The sequence below is a fragment of the Dermacentor albipictus genome, chromosome 9, assembly GCF_038994185.2.
Source record: "Dermacentor albipictus isolate Rhodes 1998 colony chromosome 9, USDA_Dalb.pri_finalv2, whole genome shotgun sequence".
NCBI lineage: Eukaryota > Metazoa > Arthropoda > Arachnida > Ixodida > Ixodidae > Dermacentor > Dermacentor albipictus.
In genome coordinates, this window is record NC_091829.1 from 37053651 (window position 1) to 37071024 (window position 17374).

A 17374-nucleotide genomic window follows, 5' to 3' on the forward strand; every position below is an offset into this window, starting at 1 on the left:
TCCCACCTTGAATATGGTGCCAGTAGAATCTTGGTGACTTCCTGCACACGCTGGTGTTACATTCATGAGGTGAATGAGCGATAATCACAGCGAAATTCTTGGAAAACGGAGCCGACGTGAAGTGCGTTCGCTCCCTTCGGCGACTTCTTCGTTCTTCTTCTTCTTCTTCTTCCTAAAAGCATGAGAAGAACAGTCAGTTTTGGAATGCCGACGTGAACTGCCGTCGCAGCAAAAGTCGGTCAAGGCTTTGTTGACTTTTCTACGTGACAGTGGCCCATTAGAAAGACTATAATGACCCCATTTCATCTCTTTTCATATTTTTTTTTTGGCGTACAATGAAACTCAACCTGTTAAGGATATAGCCCCCATCACGCAAGTTGTGACGTATTGTGGGCTGCGAATGAACAGCAGTGCGAGACCCTGAAAATGGAACCCCGACAACTATGACTCGCTGCCGCGTCATGTTGCCGAGTTCGTCTAATCTGCCAGTGAACTTTCTTCGTGTTGACAGATCATACAAATGCACGAAAAGAAGCATTCTCTCCATCTTTTTTAATTTCAATAAACAGCAAAATAAAGTTATTTGTCATGACTCCAACGTGTCTCCCATCAATGTCATCGTGGCCGCAGGCATTCGTAGACAATTGATAAAGCAAAATCTTATATGCGGAAGTCCGCAAATGGATTGAGGTGTCCTAATACGTGCATACTTTTTTCTCCGCGACAGCATGCATAATTAAAATAAAATGAACACCGTGCAAATTGACGAGCTTTAAAACAAAAATGGAGGCAAACACGCCTAGCTGTGGGCGTGCGTCGCTGTGTTGCGTCGCTCCTCCTCGTTACATTAAGCAATTACCTGTCCATAATTAAATATAGAAGGAATCGATAACGCAGCAGAACAGCGCAGTCGAGAAAACTTGCAGTGTACTGCGCTTTGCACGGTTACATGCTTACGTCCGTGAGTATCTTTGAAAAGCAATCTTATCAGTAGGGGAAATAACGGTATCTTCGACGTTCGTCGAGGCGCTAGGTTAAAATTACGGTATCTTCGACGTTCGTCGAGGTGCTAGGTTAAAATTTTGAACAATCGTGTTTACGTGGCCCATGCTGCTTCCTGGAGGAGACCAGTGTTGTCGCATAAAATATGTGGGCAATATGGAGATTCCGTCTTACGTTCACGTGTACCTTTCGGGCCCTGTTTTTAATTCTCTTGACTACATTATCTTTGAGTTACTTGGTGACACCAGGGATCTGTTACATTCTCTTAGCAACCTGTAATAACCTGTAAATCAGTTCCACGCCAACTTATTTCACGTCGCGGGATCGAATCTCGGCCACGGCGGCCGCATTTCGATGGGGGCGAAATGAGAAAACACCCGTGTACTTAGATTTAGGTGCACGTTAAAGAACCCCAGGTGGTCGAAATTTCCGGAGCCCTCCACTACGACGGGCCTCATAATCAGAAAGTGGTTTCGACGCGTAAAACCCCATAATTTAATTTTTTTTCAGCTTAGTTCACGGGACAGTCCAAGGCCTGGTGCGTAGAGGATGGGGCCGCTCTGCTTAAGGAACAGGGTTCGTTACCAGCCTGCGGACCAACTTGTGTCACTGAATTTTAACGGTATGCGCCGTTCCTAAATGAACTTGTTTCATGTTATCTTGGGTCAGTGTGCATATTCCTTTACGTCATCATCATCATCAGCCTGGTTACGCCCACTGCAGGGCAAAGGCCTCTCCCATACTTCTCCTTTACGTATGCACCACTTTTCAATAATTTTTGTTTACGCCAACTAGGGTGACTCGGGTGTTCAAGTGGCGTGGTGTCTTGGTCGCCGCCCTGCAGACCTCGTGGCCAGCAGCTCTTGCCTATTTGTGCACTGCTGCCCGTACAGTGGACCTAGTGACCAGCTCTTCTATAGCCCGGTGTCTTGCTGCCCGCCTTGTCGATTAAGTAGCCTGTGAAGTGGTATCTTGCTGTCCATTCTACGGGCCTAATGGCCAGCTGTTGTAAAGACCTGGTGTCTCTCAGCCCGCCCTGCCGGCTTAGTGGTCAGCTTTTCTAGAGACCTGATCTACCGCTTTTCGGAAGATTGCACCTGCGTTAAGGAATCTCATGTGGCAAAAGTCTGTTTATTTCTACCATAATTTATTTACAAGATCGGGAAGTTGGACGAGTTGGTAGGTAAACATCCTCGAATGCCTGTGTAGTGCGTATTGAGAGCTCGTTAGAAAACCCCCTTGTGGTCGAAATTAAACCCGAGTCCGGCACTATGTCGAGCCTCATAATCATATATTCAATTTGGCGCGTAAACTGGAATTGGAATTTTTCGCCTGGTGTGCAGGCAACTCGGGGACTCGTAGCCGAGTCAAGTTTCGTGTCCCCGCTGACGAGGTGAGCACAATGCTTGCAACTGTGTTGAAGTTTTTACGCTCAACCTTTTGTGTAGCCACTATATGCCAAGTTCTTTTATGCTGAGTCTTGCTGTAAGCTCCTTATTTTAGGTGCCTGTGAAGCAGGCGTATCAATGGATAGTCAGATCCACTACAACTTCTTGTTCAGTGCAGCACTTCGCTGAATTTGATGTTGACGCGTAGAAAAAATAACCTGTTCGTTCCGTATTACGAAACGCAATTCCAAACATTCTGACAGTGTATTCAAAGAATACGGTAGGCAGCTATATGTATTCCGATCTTTCGCCTTATTCTTACTGATTGCTTTCGTGGCACCATCGGTGGGAAAAAATTTCGAATCGGTAATACGCCAAAAACATAGAAGTCGTGCAAAACAAAAATAATATTGATCTTCAACCCGCATATCGAAATCGTTTTGAAGCAAACATTTTTATAATAAATGCTATACAACTAATGGAGACGTTGAATTCATGCACCGAGTAAATTCATGCAATGTTTAGGCATAGGCTTCACTTCATACAATATGTACATTGGTGCATCACAGCGTTCACAAGCTATTCCAAAATGGAAACACCAAACTAGGTGGGTGTACAGTGTTAATGTCTGTGTACCGATGCGACGAGGACAACTGTGATGTGTGTTGCTTTTCGAGGGAAGAATGGTAATTACAGGATTAGGCAGTAAGAAGTAGGACACATTCGTATTCATTTGTACCCGGGACATGTTAAAGACACTTGTAATCTTGAAAAAGCCCAGTTCGGCAACTTTGCGTAGGTGGTCCCACGGGACCATGTATCCTCAGCTGTATTAGCTACGTCCTTAGGCCTCTGAATATCTGAAGAGCGATCGTATCATTATTGGAAGGAAGGGATTCTTCGCTGTTGGTCAAAGCACTAGAAAAAATTTAGAACGATCGAAGTTACGTGGCCATGCTGCTTTACTGGTGAGGCCAGTGTATCGCATAGCATTTTGTTTCCCCATTTCTTTGTGGGCAACTTTTGAAACATTTACTTATGTGCAATGTGGATCTTCTGTATTGTGTTCACGTCTGCGTGTAGCTTCCAGAAACTCCATTTTCACTTCCTTGGCACTTCGTATTGAGAGTTATTTTCTTACGTTCTCTTAATCCGTAGTAATATAACAATAGTAATATTTATAAAGTACTATTACTACTACTACTAATAAAATGCGACACCGATATTCTGAGCACAACAAGATTGCGACATGACGCTGACATGATGACGGCGTGATGACCATTGTTGAAGGAAAAAAAGGCCACCATAAGCATTCATAGCCCATGTGCAGTCATTGACGATGATGCTTAACAGCGGTGGTGGCGATAGCGGCACTGTGTACTGTAAAATGCTTCTGGTTGCAACTTCTAGGCGAATAGCTTTCTTTCCACTTTCGACCATTTTGATCGTCGTGCAGTGGTCGATGGTAGGTGTACATTCATTTAGTCAATGGTTCGTTCGTTCATTCGTTCGTTCGCTCCTTCAGTCTTCTGGTAAATGTGTATTTTAAAGAGAAGCTTCATTTGCCTACTCGACCGGGTTTGATGTGCCTACTGCTGCTGAGTCGGTCGGTACCTTGGCTTATATATTTCTGGATATATGTATGGGAGTCTAATACCGGGGGATCATTGTTATGTTTTACAGAATTAAAAAACATCACCGGTGGCAGATGTTGAAACCCGTGCCCTTCTGAAAATTTGTTCCTAATAGATACGCCTTGAAAACTAACTGGCTAGAATCCGTATATCGCAACGTGTGCCGTAATCAAGCTAACTGATGACTTTTCGTTGATTAGTTGACTGTGTCTGGGTTTCTTTGGGCAGTTACTGCCTACCTCTTTAGATATTTTAGATCGAGGAATGCAATTAAGCTGTCTACCAAGAGTGATCTTTACAAATTCTGTAAAACGTAAAAAATCTTCACTTCGTATCTGTGTCGAGTGCAAATGCCAGCAAACATGCCTATGTAACCTCGGTGTGCTGACCAGTAGGGTGGTCCTAGTGCACACCTCCATTATATGCAGTGAAAAATAGTAAATTTCCAAATGAAACCTTAACCTCTAATAACTCAAGTACCTCTGACGCACACAGACGTCGTAATGATTGGCACTTTATTTTTAATTGAATATTTAGCGAACTTTATTGGTTATATGGCAGATAGTATGCGCCACTGGGCGTGTCAATTCTGGGCCGAAACTCCATAATTTGTATGTGGTACAGAAACCTTAATATAACTAGGCATGTATAACCTCTGTGTGCACACACATTCTGTCGCCGTATTTCCCTCGAGAATAAAAGATCTCGTTTGTCCACGTGACACCGCAACGAAGATGTTTGACACGGTGTAGGTACCTGATTAGTCTGATTTGTGGCATAGCTTGTGAACGGTGTAATCTATATTTAAAATAATAATAATAATAATAATAATCACACTGGCGAAGCAAGGCGTAGGTAAACGCTACTCTCCATAGAGGCAGCTTGACAAAGGCCCAGAGTTACTTTTGTTGATTTATATGTTATTTATTTATTTATTTATTTATTTATTTATTTATTTATTTATTTATTTATTCATCATACCTTCCAGGCTCCTGTACGGAGCATTGACTAAGGGTTAACGTGATAAAAAATGGCTGTGGCTTAGGTAAGGTTAAGCCCAGGATGCGAAGCATACTAGCCTTTATTTTAGTTGTTGAACCACTGTTTAGCTTGGTGAACTGCTGTTGCGTGGCTATATTTGGTTCGGCTAGACGAAGAAACAACTCATGCGTTACTCTGCTTCGCCTTGGACGCCCCGCATTAGACGCGGTGAGCGTCGAGCAACGCAGCGTTCGGTGCGGCAACGAAATGTGCGAATGAGCAAGCGACGCACGCCTGAGCCTTAGAAACAGCTCGTTTCTAAGGCAACATCGCATTCACTAGAGGGGCTTTTGTACCGCTTTGAAGCATCGTACTCGTGGCTCAGTGGTAGCGTCTCCGTCTCACACTCCGGAGACCCTGGTTCGATTCCCACCCAGCCCATCTTGCAAGAGTTGAGCCAAAGCCACTTCTCCTCTGTCGTGACGTCATGGTGTCACGTGGTATTCAAGGCGACACCGCCGCGCCTGAGGAGCTGGGTTGAGCTCTCGTAATATGCTTCGCATAAAAAACAAGCAGACCGATTCCAATGCAGAGTAACCATAAAAATTTGCGAAGCCATACTGCAACAAAAAAGGTTGCATGACCGCAGCCATACCATCATCACCATCACCATCAGTATATGTGCTCTCCTAGTGATTTCCATAACCTTTGACTGGCGCCAGCTTATTCCACCTTAAGTCTGCCAACTTTCTAATTTTATCACACCCACTCATTTCCTGCCGTTCTCGACTTCGCTTCTCTTCCCTTGGCGTACATTCTGTAAACTCTAATGCCCCTCCCGTCATCTGCCCTTTGCATTACATGAACCGTCCAAGTCCATCTTTTCCTCTTAATGTTCGCTAGAATATTGCCTACGTGATGTTTGCTAACTAATCCACATCGCAGTCTTCGTGTCTCTGAACAATATTCCTAACATTTTTCTTCTCAAGGTTGTGTGTGTGATCCCCAAGTGCCTGCTGCGTATATTGGTGCCCATACCCTTTTCAAGGATAGCGGTAAGCTCTCGGTTATTATTTCGTAATGCGTACCGTATGAGATCCAACTGACCTTACTTTCTGTAAATTTACTTGCCGTGATCAGCGTTACTTAGGCTATCAAACATTTCCTTAATGCACAGTGATAGTCAACCTTCGTCTTACTCGGTCGGCTCAGCTACACAATAGCAGTCATACTCATATTAAAACTTATTGTGCGCAAACAAACAGGGACGAAGAATAGAAGAAACACAAGGCCGAGCTCGTCATTGTGTTTCTTCTATTCTTCGTCCCTGCTTGTTCGCACAATAAGTTTTAAGATGAATATGTTCCAACTAGGCGGACTCGCAGTCTTGCAGCAGTCATACATTACGTTACTTACGAATTCCCACAATTGAAAAATAATTGCATAGCGCGATTATATACACGTGATAATTTCAGCACTAATAATCTCGTAGCGTTATAACCGAGAATCGATCCTTTTAACAAAACTGATCGCAAGCACTGCAGACCTTACGAGGCATGGGCGGAAGGTGAAATCTGATGTTCGGAAATCGGGGATCACGTAGACAAATCTGCGAGCTGCATTAGGCAAAGTAGAATAAGCGTAAGTGAAATGTCAGAACAATATTGTGTCGGCGTCCAGCTTCCAGCTGCAAAGCCATCGTCGAAAGTTGACACACGCGAATCGTGCATGTTCATAATAATCAGATAAGGCGAGAGAGAGATACTTGAGGTAAATGACTACAGTGGTTCGGTTTGGGATGTATCGGCATCGCATGGCTACGGTTGTCTCCCGTGAGGAGTTGTGGTATCGTCGCCTTTGCAAAATTAGGGCCTAGGCCCTTCTGCATTACCTACTACGGTGGGAGTTCCTGCGTTTTACTTTTTTTTTCTCTACTGAGATGGCGTATCTACTTTTGCCTCTCTACGCGCAGTGGCAAGAGTGCTGTCGGCTGTATACTTGTCGGCTGTATACTGTATACCGGGGGCGCGTCTCACGAAAGTGAAGCCATCTGCATAAGTAACCGCTCGAGAATACATCCCTAAATTTGCAAGGTGAAAACAGAAGTAAAAACATACTACCAATGGCGGACACAAGCAGGGATCTTTGTCTTGTCCTTTCGTCTCTAGCGTGCAGCTGATGCAGTCATGCGCGAAGTAAGCGTCACTAGGAGTAGCGAAGTCTTTCTCTGCATCACAAATAAAAAAGAAAAAAAAACGAAAAAACACTGATGGCATACTGAGTTACTTCTTGGAGTACCCAAGAAAGTTGAGTGAAATTTTTCGAGAGATAACTGTGGCGTTTGATGTTGTACAGAATAGAATCTCATGATTTCCTGTGCCCCATCTTAGTATTTGTGCTCCTCACATACGTGTGCAATGTTTTCTTTTTCTTTATTTATTTCATTGGTCCCGTGAACGAACGGCACGAGATTGTGCTGATTGTGTCGTGGACCCATCTGGCAAGCAAAGATGATGCTGGCCATTCCTGCATCTTCACCGGGACTAGCGTGGGAGGCAGCACGATGGCTGACTCTACGAGTGCATCGAAGGCGTGACTTCTTGTCCTAATCTTTCCATTGAATTTCACTCGGCAAAGGTTTTTTCGTAAAAACAACTTCACGCACACTCGAGAATGCCAACGCCAACTCGAGGGCGCCAATATTTCTTATAACGCTTAGCACGGTAGCATGAACAAGACGCTATAACAATGAAAAAAACGCATAATTAACGCAGTTACAATTACCTGGCTAAAGTTATGATAAAAAATGCTAACTGGGTAAATTTGAGCTTACCAAGTAAAGCATCGCTTGAGGAACATTGCACAATGGGCAGAAGTGCGTTGCCTCACAATTAAATGTTGATTGAAAATTAGCGTGAAAGCATGTGCGTTGTTCACAGTATGCATTTGACTCAACATTCCAATAAACTTTCGATTCTCGGACGTGATTCGTGTGCGCTACTTCAGTGGCCATATTTTCACTCCAGCAACCCCGTAGAGATGTGTATTCGCGATGTACTTCGCTTTGCTGTCGGATATGCTAATATCGTTTCTAAAAATTAGTCTGGAGCTTCCCATTAAGACGTCCCTATATTCCCCGAGTTGTTTTGGAATATTCTACACCATAATTTAGAGCTGCAGCAAAAGGAAGCACATTAGGCACATTACATCGATGGCGACGCAAGGCAGTTCGGAGTTATAAAACTGCCATGCGTGCTTGCCATTGGCCGTTGTATTAATCGAACCCGCACATTTTCGAACGAAAATACAAACGAAGAGATGACGGAGTTGGTCCCTTGTTGTTTTCAGGTAACGAGTCGCAGCTTATTGAGCCGACTGACTGAACACTGATAGCATAAGATAACGGCACAACGCTGCCTACAACGATATTAGTTCTGTGCACTTCGGTGTGTTACAGTTGTAACTTGCAATCAGTGTTGGTTGTATTTTTGCAAACTTCACCTAGTTCACGGTATGTTTGTTTGTCTCTTAGTTTCTTAATCTGTATATTACATCTTTCACGCCAATATGGTTCATGGAGTAGTCCAAGGTCTAAAGTCTAGAACGTCGAGCTGCTGTGCTGAGGGAACAGGTTTCGCTACCAATTTTCAGACCAACCTGGGTGCCTGATTTGGCGACCTGTATATGCCACTCGTCAATGAATTCGATCTTGAGTCACTGTGCATGTTCCGCTAGGTATATGTCGCCCTTGAATGAACCTTCTTCGTGCCAACAATGAACACTGGGCTCTTCTAGCGGCCACTGGACCTGGCGGCCAGCAGTTATTGAGCACCGCTATATCGATGCCCATCCTGTGGGCCAGCTGGTCGGCTCGTCAATCGGCCTGGTGTCTTGGTGCTCGCACTGCACACTTGGTGGTCCTCTGTTCTGGAGGCCTGGTGACTCCCCATGCCATGGACCTGGTGGCCAGCCGCTCTAGCTACCTGGTGTCATGCTGCCCGCTCTGCTCGCCTGGTACCCAGGTATTTTAGCGGTCTGGTATCTTGCTGCCCGCCTTGCGGACCAAGTGGACTGCAGTCCAGGCAGGCAGCCTGGCTTGTTGTTGCCTGCCCTGCGGAACTGGCGGCCAGATACTCTGGCGACATGGTCTGCTGCTGATCAAGAATCGGGCTTGCGGTATAGACTCGCATGAGAAAAAAGGTCGTTGCTTTCTATCACAATTTCTTTATAAAAGACTGCTGGTTGGGTTAGTTGGTGGTTTAACATTTTTAAAATTAGTGACTCGGCTGACTTACTACCCTTCTGTTTAGTTTAGGCCATTTCCCTGTATATAAATGTCCCACTCGACTCAATAGGCGGTTATGTAGGCAACCCCGATATCGCGGCTTGCTTTCGCCTAGGCTACCGTTTTACATTTATCCATGCCTGTGCTTGCACAGAAGAGTGCTTACCTGCTTTCCGCTGTATAATATGAATGAACCGTACAAAAAAGCTCACGCGCAAACCCTTCTCAAACTTCACTCGATTCATGATAGGTTTGTCTGTCTATCTTTCGGCTTGTTAATCCGTATCTGAGTTCTTTAACTCCACCTTGGGTCAGAGAGTAGTCCATGGTCTGATGTATGCAACATCGGGAAGCTGCGCTAAGTCAACAGGATTCGCGACCAACCTTCAGACCAACTTGTGTCACTGAATTTGTGACAGCCTGTGCCGCTTTTCAATGAACTTATTCAATGCTACCTTGGGTCGCTGGATATGTACCATTAGCTACGTGGCACTCATCAACGAACCTTTCTTGGCGCTAACAAGGGTTACTGGGTTGTTTTAGCAGCCTGGTGTCTTAGTCCCTCTCCTGCGGGCCTGGTGTTCAGCATGTACAGTGCTCTGGTATCTTGCTGCCCGCCATGTGGACCTGGTGCTCAGCTCTTCCATCGGCCTGGTGTCTCACTGCCCGCTTTGCGGATCTGGTGACCACCTGTTCTTGCGAAGTGGTATCACGCTGCCCATCCTGCAGACCTGGCGGCCAGCTGTTCCGGTAACCTGGTATATTGCTGCTCAATCTACGATCCTGATCAGCAACTGTGGTAGCAACCTGCTGCGTTGATGCCCACCCTGTACGGAACTGATTGGTAGCTGTTCTAGCTACCTGCTGGGTCGCTGTCCACCATACGAGCCTGGTGGACAGCTCCTCTAGCGACCTGATTTACTGCTGATCAGAAGATTACGCGGGCGCTAGAGAATAACACGTGGCAAAATTCTATTTATTTCTATCATAAATTCTTTATTAAGCAGCAGGTTGGGCGAGCCGGTAGGTCAACGTCCTCGAAATCACCACGTATATTGACATCAATCTTTTTGCGCTGTTTCAGTATGGCTACTTCTTTCTATTTAAACACGGCCATTATCCGTAACAACGCACTATGTAGGCAGCACATATATACCGGATTCCTTTCGCGTTGGTTGACATTTTCGCAATGGTAATGTGGTTCAGTGTAAAAGTGCTTGCCTGTTTTAGTCAATAGCCTGAGCTCGTACAATTCATTCTTCCTATTTGAGGAATACATAAAGTGACTACGACGGCTGCTCGTGTACGTAGCACGTTACCGAGGCTCTCGATTCGAACAAACCGCCGCCGAAGCGTAGCGGCTTTGGCGTCGTGTGCCTAAGCCCGAAAGCTCGTGACGAAATCTGAACGGCTGTGGCCGGATTTCGTTGGGAGTGAGTGGAAACATGTCACTTTGTGAGCATTGAGTTCACCGTAAAGAACCACAGCTGGTTGGAATTAATCCGCAGTTTGAGACTGGGCCATGTCCTATAATCATATCGTGGTTATTGCACGTAAATTGATGTAGAATGGGAATTTCTATTTCGACGGTTTTCGTCACATGTCAGTGTTCGGGATCAGCAAGCGAAATATCGGTTTGATGATTCGTTCAGTCAACGGTTCATGCATACATCTGTTCATTAGTTAGATCGTTCACCTTTCGCTAGTTAGCATAAATAATCAGCCTACATGGATTTACACGAAGAATCATACATGCGTTGACTCTCAGCTCCTCAGAGAAGTGAAACAACACGGTGGAGCGGATCTTCTAATGGGCTACAGATTTCTTCTTTTAACGGGGAAAGAAATTTACGCAACTTCGTTTATTCATCGCCTAAATCATTCTAAGAAAAAGTGCATTGGCTGGCTGAATAATACATGCCTTGAATCTGAACCGTTACCGGTAGTGAAAAAACAGGTGGCGAGAATATACTAAAGGGCTATAGGCTACTGCTTTTAACGTGGAAAAAAACTTACGCAAATAGTTTATTCATCGCCTAAGCAATTGTCTGAAAAAGTGCATTTGATGGGGGAATGACACACCCGTTCAATCAGAGCTGTTAGGACAAGCGATAAACCATGGTGGCGCTAATATTCTAAATGGCCATAGGCTTCTGTTTAAAACGTGTGAACTAATTTGCGGAAATGCGTTTATTCATTGCGTAAATATTTGTCCGAAAAAGTGACTTTCAGGTGGAAATGATCTATGCGTTGACTGTGAGCTGTTAGGAAAAGGGATAAAACACAGTTGCGCTAACATTCAATAGGGCTATCGCGTTGTGCTTCTAACGGGGAAACTAATTTGCGGAAATTCCTTTATTTATCGCGTAAATGTCTGAAAAAGTGACTTTCAGGTTGGAATGATCTATGCGTTGACTGTGAGCTGCTAGGAAAAGGGATACAACACAGGGGCGCTAACATTCTATAGGGCTATCGCGTTCTGCTTCTAACGGGGAAACTTATTTGCGGAAATTCGTTTATTCACTGCGTAAATATTTGTCTGAAAAAGTAACTTTCAGGTGGGAATGATCTATGCGTTGAATGTGAGCTGTTAGGAAAAAACGATAGAACACAGTGGCGCAAACATTCTATAGGGATATCGGGTTCTGCTTCTAACGGGGAAACATATTTGCGGAAATTTGTTAAATTATTGCGTAAATAATAGTCTGAAAAAGTGACTTTTAGGTGGGAATGATCTATGCGTTGACTGTGAGCTGTTTGGAAAAGCGATAGAACACAGTGGCGCTAACATTCTATAGGGATATCGCGTTCTGATTCTAACGGGGAAACTAATTTGCGGAAATTCGTTTATTCATCGCGTAAATTATTGTCTTAAACGTAACTTACAGGTGGGATTGATCTATGCGTTGACTGTGAGCTCTTAGGAAAAGGGGTAGAACACAGGGGCGCTAAAATTCTACAGCGCTATCGCGTTCTGCTTCTAACGGGTAAACAAATTGTCGGAAATTCGTTTATTCATTGCGTAAATAATTGTCCGAAAAGGTTCTTTAAGGTGGGAATGATCTATGCGTTGACTGTGAGCTGTTAGGAAAAGCGATAGAACACAGTGACGCTAACATTTTATACGGCTATCGCGTTTTTCTGCTAGCGGGGAAACTAATTTGCGGTAATTCGTTTATTCATTGCGTAAATATTTGTCTGAAAAAGTAACTTTCAGGTGGGAATGATCTATAAGTTGACTGTGAGCTGTTAAGAAAAGGGATAGAACACAGTGGCGAAAACATTCTATAGGGCTATCGCGTTTTTCTTCTAACGGGGAAACTAATTTGCGGTAATTCGTTTATTCATTGCGTAAATATTTGTCTGAAAAAGTAACTTTCAGGTGGGAATGATCTATAAGTTGACTGTGATCTTTTAGGAAAAGCGATAGAACTCAGGGGCGCTAACATTCTATAGGGCTATCGCGTTTTTCTTCTAACGGGGAAACTAATTTGCGGTAATGCGTTTATTCATTGCGTAAATATTTGTCTGAAAAAGTAACTTTCAGGTGGGAATGATCTATAAGTTGACTGCGATCTTTTAGGAAAAGCGATAGAACACAGGGGCGCTAACATTCTATAGGGCCATCGCGTTCTGCTTCTAACGGGGAAACTAATTTGCGGTAATTCGTTTATTCATTGCGTAAATATTTGTCTGAAAAAGTAACTTTCAGGTGGGAATGATCTATAAGTTGACTGTGATCTTTTAGGAAAAGCGATAGAACACAGGGGCGCTAACATTCTATAGGGCTATCGCGTTTTTCTTCTAACGGGGAAACTAATTTGCGGTAATTCGTTTATTCATTGCGTAAATATTTCTCTGAAAAAGTAACTTCAGGTGGGAATGATCTATAAGTTGACTGTGATCTTTTAGGAAAAGGGATAGAACACAGGAGCGCTAGCATTCTATAGGGCTATCGCGTTTTTCTTCTAGCGGGGAAACTAATTTGCGGTAATTCGTTTATTCATTGCGTAAATATTTGTCTGAAAAAGTAACTTTCAGGTGGGAATGATCTATAAGTTGACTGTGATCTTTTAGGAAAAGAAACAGAACACAGGGGCGCTAACATTCTATAGGGCTATCGCATTTTTCTTCTAACGGGGAAACTAATTTGCGGTAATTCGTTTATTCATTGCGTAAATATTTCTCGGAAAAAGTAACTTCAGGTGGGAATGATCTATAAGTTGACTGTTTTCTTTTAGGAAAAGGGATAGAACACAGGAGCGCTAACATTCTATAGGGCTATCGCGTTTTTCTACCCGCCGTGGTTGCTCAGTGGCTATGGTGTTGGGCTGCTGAGCACGAGGTCGCGGGATCGAATCCCGGCCACGGCGGCCGCATTTCGATGGGGGCGAAATGCGAAAACACCCGTGTGCTTAGATTTAGGTGCACGTTAAAGAACCCCAGGTGGTCAAAATTTCCGGAGTCCTCCACTACGGCGTGCCTCATAATCAGAAAGTGGTTTTGGCACGTAAAACCCCAAATATTATTATTATCGCGTTTTTCTTCTTGCGGGGAAACTAATTTGCGGTAATTCGTTTATTCATTGCGTAAATATTTGTCTGAAAAAGTAACTTTCAGGTGGGAATGATCTATGCTTTGACTGTGAGCTGTTAGGAAAAGCGATAGAACACAGTGACGCTAACATTCTATAGGGCCATCGCGTTCTGCTTCTAACGGGGAAACTAATTTGCGGTAATTCGTTTATTCATTGCGTAAATATTTGTCTGAAAAAGTAACTTTCAGGTGGGAATGATCTATGCGTTGACTGTGAGCTGTTAGGAAAAGCGATAGAACACAGTGGCGCTAACATTCTATAGGGCTATCGCGTTTTTCTTCTAGCGGGGAAACTAATTTGCGGTAATTCGTTTATTCATTGCGTAAATATTTGTCTGAAAAAGTAACTTTCAGGTGGGAATGATCTATAAGTTGACTGTGATCTTTTAGGAAAAGAAATAGAACACAGGGGCGCTAACATTCTATAGGGCTATCGCGTTTTTCTTCTAACGGGGAAACTAATTTGCGGTAATTCGTTTATTCATTGCGTAAATATTTCTCTGAAAAAGTAACTTCAGGTGGGAATGATCTATAAGTTGACTGTGATCTTTTAGGAAAAGGGATAGAACACAGGAGCGCTAACATTCTATAGGGCTATCGCGTTTTTCTTCTAGCGGGGAAACTAATTTGCGGTAATTCGTTTATTCATTGCGTAAATATTTCTCTGAAAAAGTAACTTCAGGTGGGAATGATCTATAAGTTGACTGTGATCTTTTAGGAAAAGAAATAGAACACAGTGGCGCTGACATTCTATAGGGCTATCGCGTTTTTCTTCTAGCGGGGAAACTAATTTGCGGTAATTCGTTTATTCATTGCGTAAATATTTGTCTGAAAAAGTAACTTTCAGGTGGGAATGATCTATAAATTGACTGTGATCTTTTAGGAAAAGAAATAGAACACAGTGGCGCTGACATTCTATAGGGCTATCGCGTTTTTCTTCTAGCGGGGAAACTAATTTGCGGTAATTCGTTTATTCATTGCGTAAATATTTGTCTGAAAAAGTAACTTTCAGGTGGGAATGATCTATAAATTGACTGTGATCTTTTAAGAAAAGGGATAGAACACAGTTGCGCTAACATTCTATAGGGCCAGCGCGTTCAGCTTCTAACGGGGAAACTAATCTGCGGTAATTCGTTTATTCATTGCGTAAATATTTGTCTGAAAAAGTAACTTTCAGGTGGGAATGATCTATAAGATGACTGTGATCTTTTAGGAAAAGGGATAGAACACAGTTGCGCTAACACTCTATAGGGCTATCGCGTTCTGCTTCTAACGGGGAAACTAATTTGCGGTAATTCGTTTATTCATTGCGTAAATATTTCTCTGAAAAAGTAACTTCAGGTGGGAATGATCTATAAGTTGACTGTGATCTTTTAGGAAAAGAAATAGAACACAGTGGCGCTAACATTCTATAGGGCTATCGCGTTGTTCTTCTAACGGGGAAACTAATTTGCGGTAATTCGTTTATTCATTGTGTAAATATTTCTCTGAAAAAGTAACTTCAGGTGGGAATGATCTATAAGTTGACTGTGATCTTTTAGGAAAAGGGATAGAACACAGGAGCGCTAACATTCAATAGGGCTATCGCGTTTTTCTTCTAGCGGGGAAACTAATTTGCGGTAATTCGTTTATTTATCGCGTAAATGTCCGAAAAAGTGACTTTCAGGTTGGAATGATCTATGCGTTGACTGTGAGCTGCTAGGAAAAGGGATACAACACAGGGGCGCTAACATTCTATAGGGCTATCGCGTTCTGCTTCTAACGGGGAAACTTATTTGCGGAAATTCGTTTATTCACTGCGTAAATATTTGTCTGAAAAAGTAACTTTCAGGTGGGAATGATCTATGCGTTGAATGTGACCTGTTAGAAAAAACGATAGAACACAGTGGCGCAAACATTCTATAGGGATATCGCGTTCTGCTTCTAACGGGTAAACAAATTGTCGGAAATTCGTTTGTTCATTCCGTAAATAATTGTCCGAAAAGGTTCTTTAAGGTGGGAATGATCTACGCGTTGACTGTGAGCTGTTAGGAAAATGGATGGAACTCATGGGCGCTAACATTCTATAGGTCTATCACGTTCTTCTTCTAATGGGGAAACTAATTTCCGGAAATTCGTTTATTCATCGCGTAAGTTATTGTCTTAAAAAGCAACTTTCAGGTGGGATTGATCTATGCGTTGACTGTGAGCTGTTAAGAAAAGGGATAGAACACAGTGGCGAAAACATTCTATAGGGCTATCGCGTTTTTCTTCTAACGGGGAAGCTAATTTGCGGTAATTCATTTATTCATTGCGTTAATATTTCTCTGAAAAAGTAACTTTCAGGTGGGAATGATCTATAAGTTGACTGTGATCTTTTAGGAAAAGTGATAGAACACAGGGGCGCTAACATTCCATAGGGCTATCACGTTTTTCTTCTTACGGGGAAACTAATTTGCGGTAATTCGTTTATTCATTGCGTAAATATTTGTCTGAAAAAGTAACTTTCAGGTGGGAATGATCTCTAAGTTGACTGTGATCTTTTAGGAAAAGCGAAAGAACGCAGGGGCGCTAACATTCTATAGGGCTATCGCGTTTTTCTTCTAACGGGGAAACTAATTTGCGGTAATTCGTTTATTCATTGCGTAAATATTTCTCTGAAAAAGTAACTTCAGGTGGGAATGATCTATAAGTTGACTGTGATCTTTTAGGAAAAGAAATAGAACACAGTGACGCTAACATTTTATGGGGCTATCGCGTTTTTCTTCTAGCGGGGAAACTAATTTGCGGTAATTCGTTTATTCATTGCGTAAATATTTGTCTGAAAAAGTAACTTTCAGGTGGGAATGATCTATAAGTTGACTGTGATCTTTTAGGAAAAGGGATAGAGCACAGGGGCGCTAACATCCTATAGTTCTATCGCGTTCTGCTTCTAACCGGGAAACTAATTTGCGGAAATTATTCATCGCGTAAATAATTGTCTGAGAAATTAACTTCCAGATGGGAATGATCTATGCGTTGCGTTGAGCTGTTAGGAAAACGGATAGAACACAGTGGCGCTAACATTCTATAGGGCCATCGCGTTCTGCTTCTAACGGGGAAACTAATTTGCGGTAATTCGTTTATTCATTGCGTAAATAATTGTCGGAAAAAGTAACTTTCAGGTGGGAATGATCTATGCTTTGACTGTGAGCTGTTAGGAAAAGCGATAGAACACAGTGACGCTAACTTTCTATAGGGCCATCGCGTTCTGCTTCTAACGGGGAAACTAATTTCCGGAAATTCGTTTATTCACTGCGTAAATAATTGTCTGGGAAAGAAACTTTCAGGTGGGAATCATCTATGCGTTGACTGTGAGCTGTTAGGAAAAGCGATAGAACACAGTGACGCTAACATTTTATAGGGCTATCGCGTTTTTCTTCTAGCGGGGAAACTAATTTGCGGTAATTCGTTTATTCATTGCATAAATATTTGTCTGAAAAAGTAACTTTCAGGTGGGAATGATCTAT

The 17374-nt window shown here is 43.0% G+C and overlaps 1 protein-coding gene across 5 annotated transcripts in view; it reads left to right on the forward strand.

The window, feature by feature from the left end:
• Positions 1-17374, forward strand: part of LOC135906465 (uncharacterized) — a 52398-nt gene that overhangs the window by 24261 nt on the left and 10763 nt on the right. The window contains exons 4-7 of one of the 5 annotated variants that reach the window (XM_070525042.1): positions 1513-1624; positions 5995-6060; positions 8801-9027; positions 9877-10040. The exons of 1 other annotated variant lie outside the window; for it this stretch is intronic. In XM_070525042.1, the coding sequence (XP_070381143.1) occupies positions 1552-1624; positions 5995-6060; positions 8801-9027; positions 9877-10040 (530 nt within the window). In that variant the 5' untranslated portion in view covers positions 1513-1551. Of the gene's footprint in view, positions 1-1512; positions 1625-1797; positions 1860-5994; positions 6260-8800; positions 10049-17374 lie in introns of those variants that run through there. 3 more of the 5 variants (XR_010565728.2, XR_011508359.1, XR_011508360.1) reach the window with 3 other exon arrangements.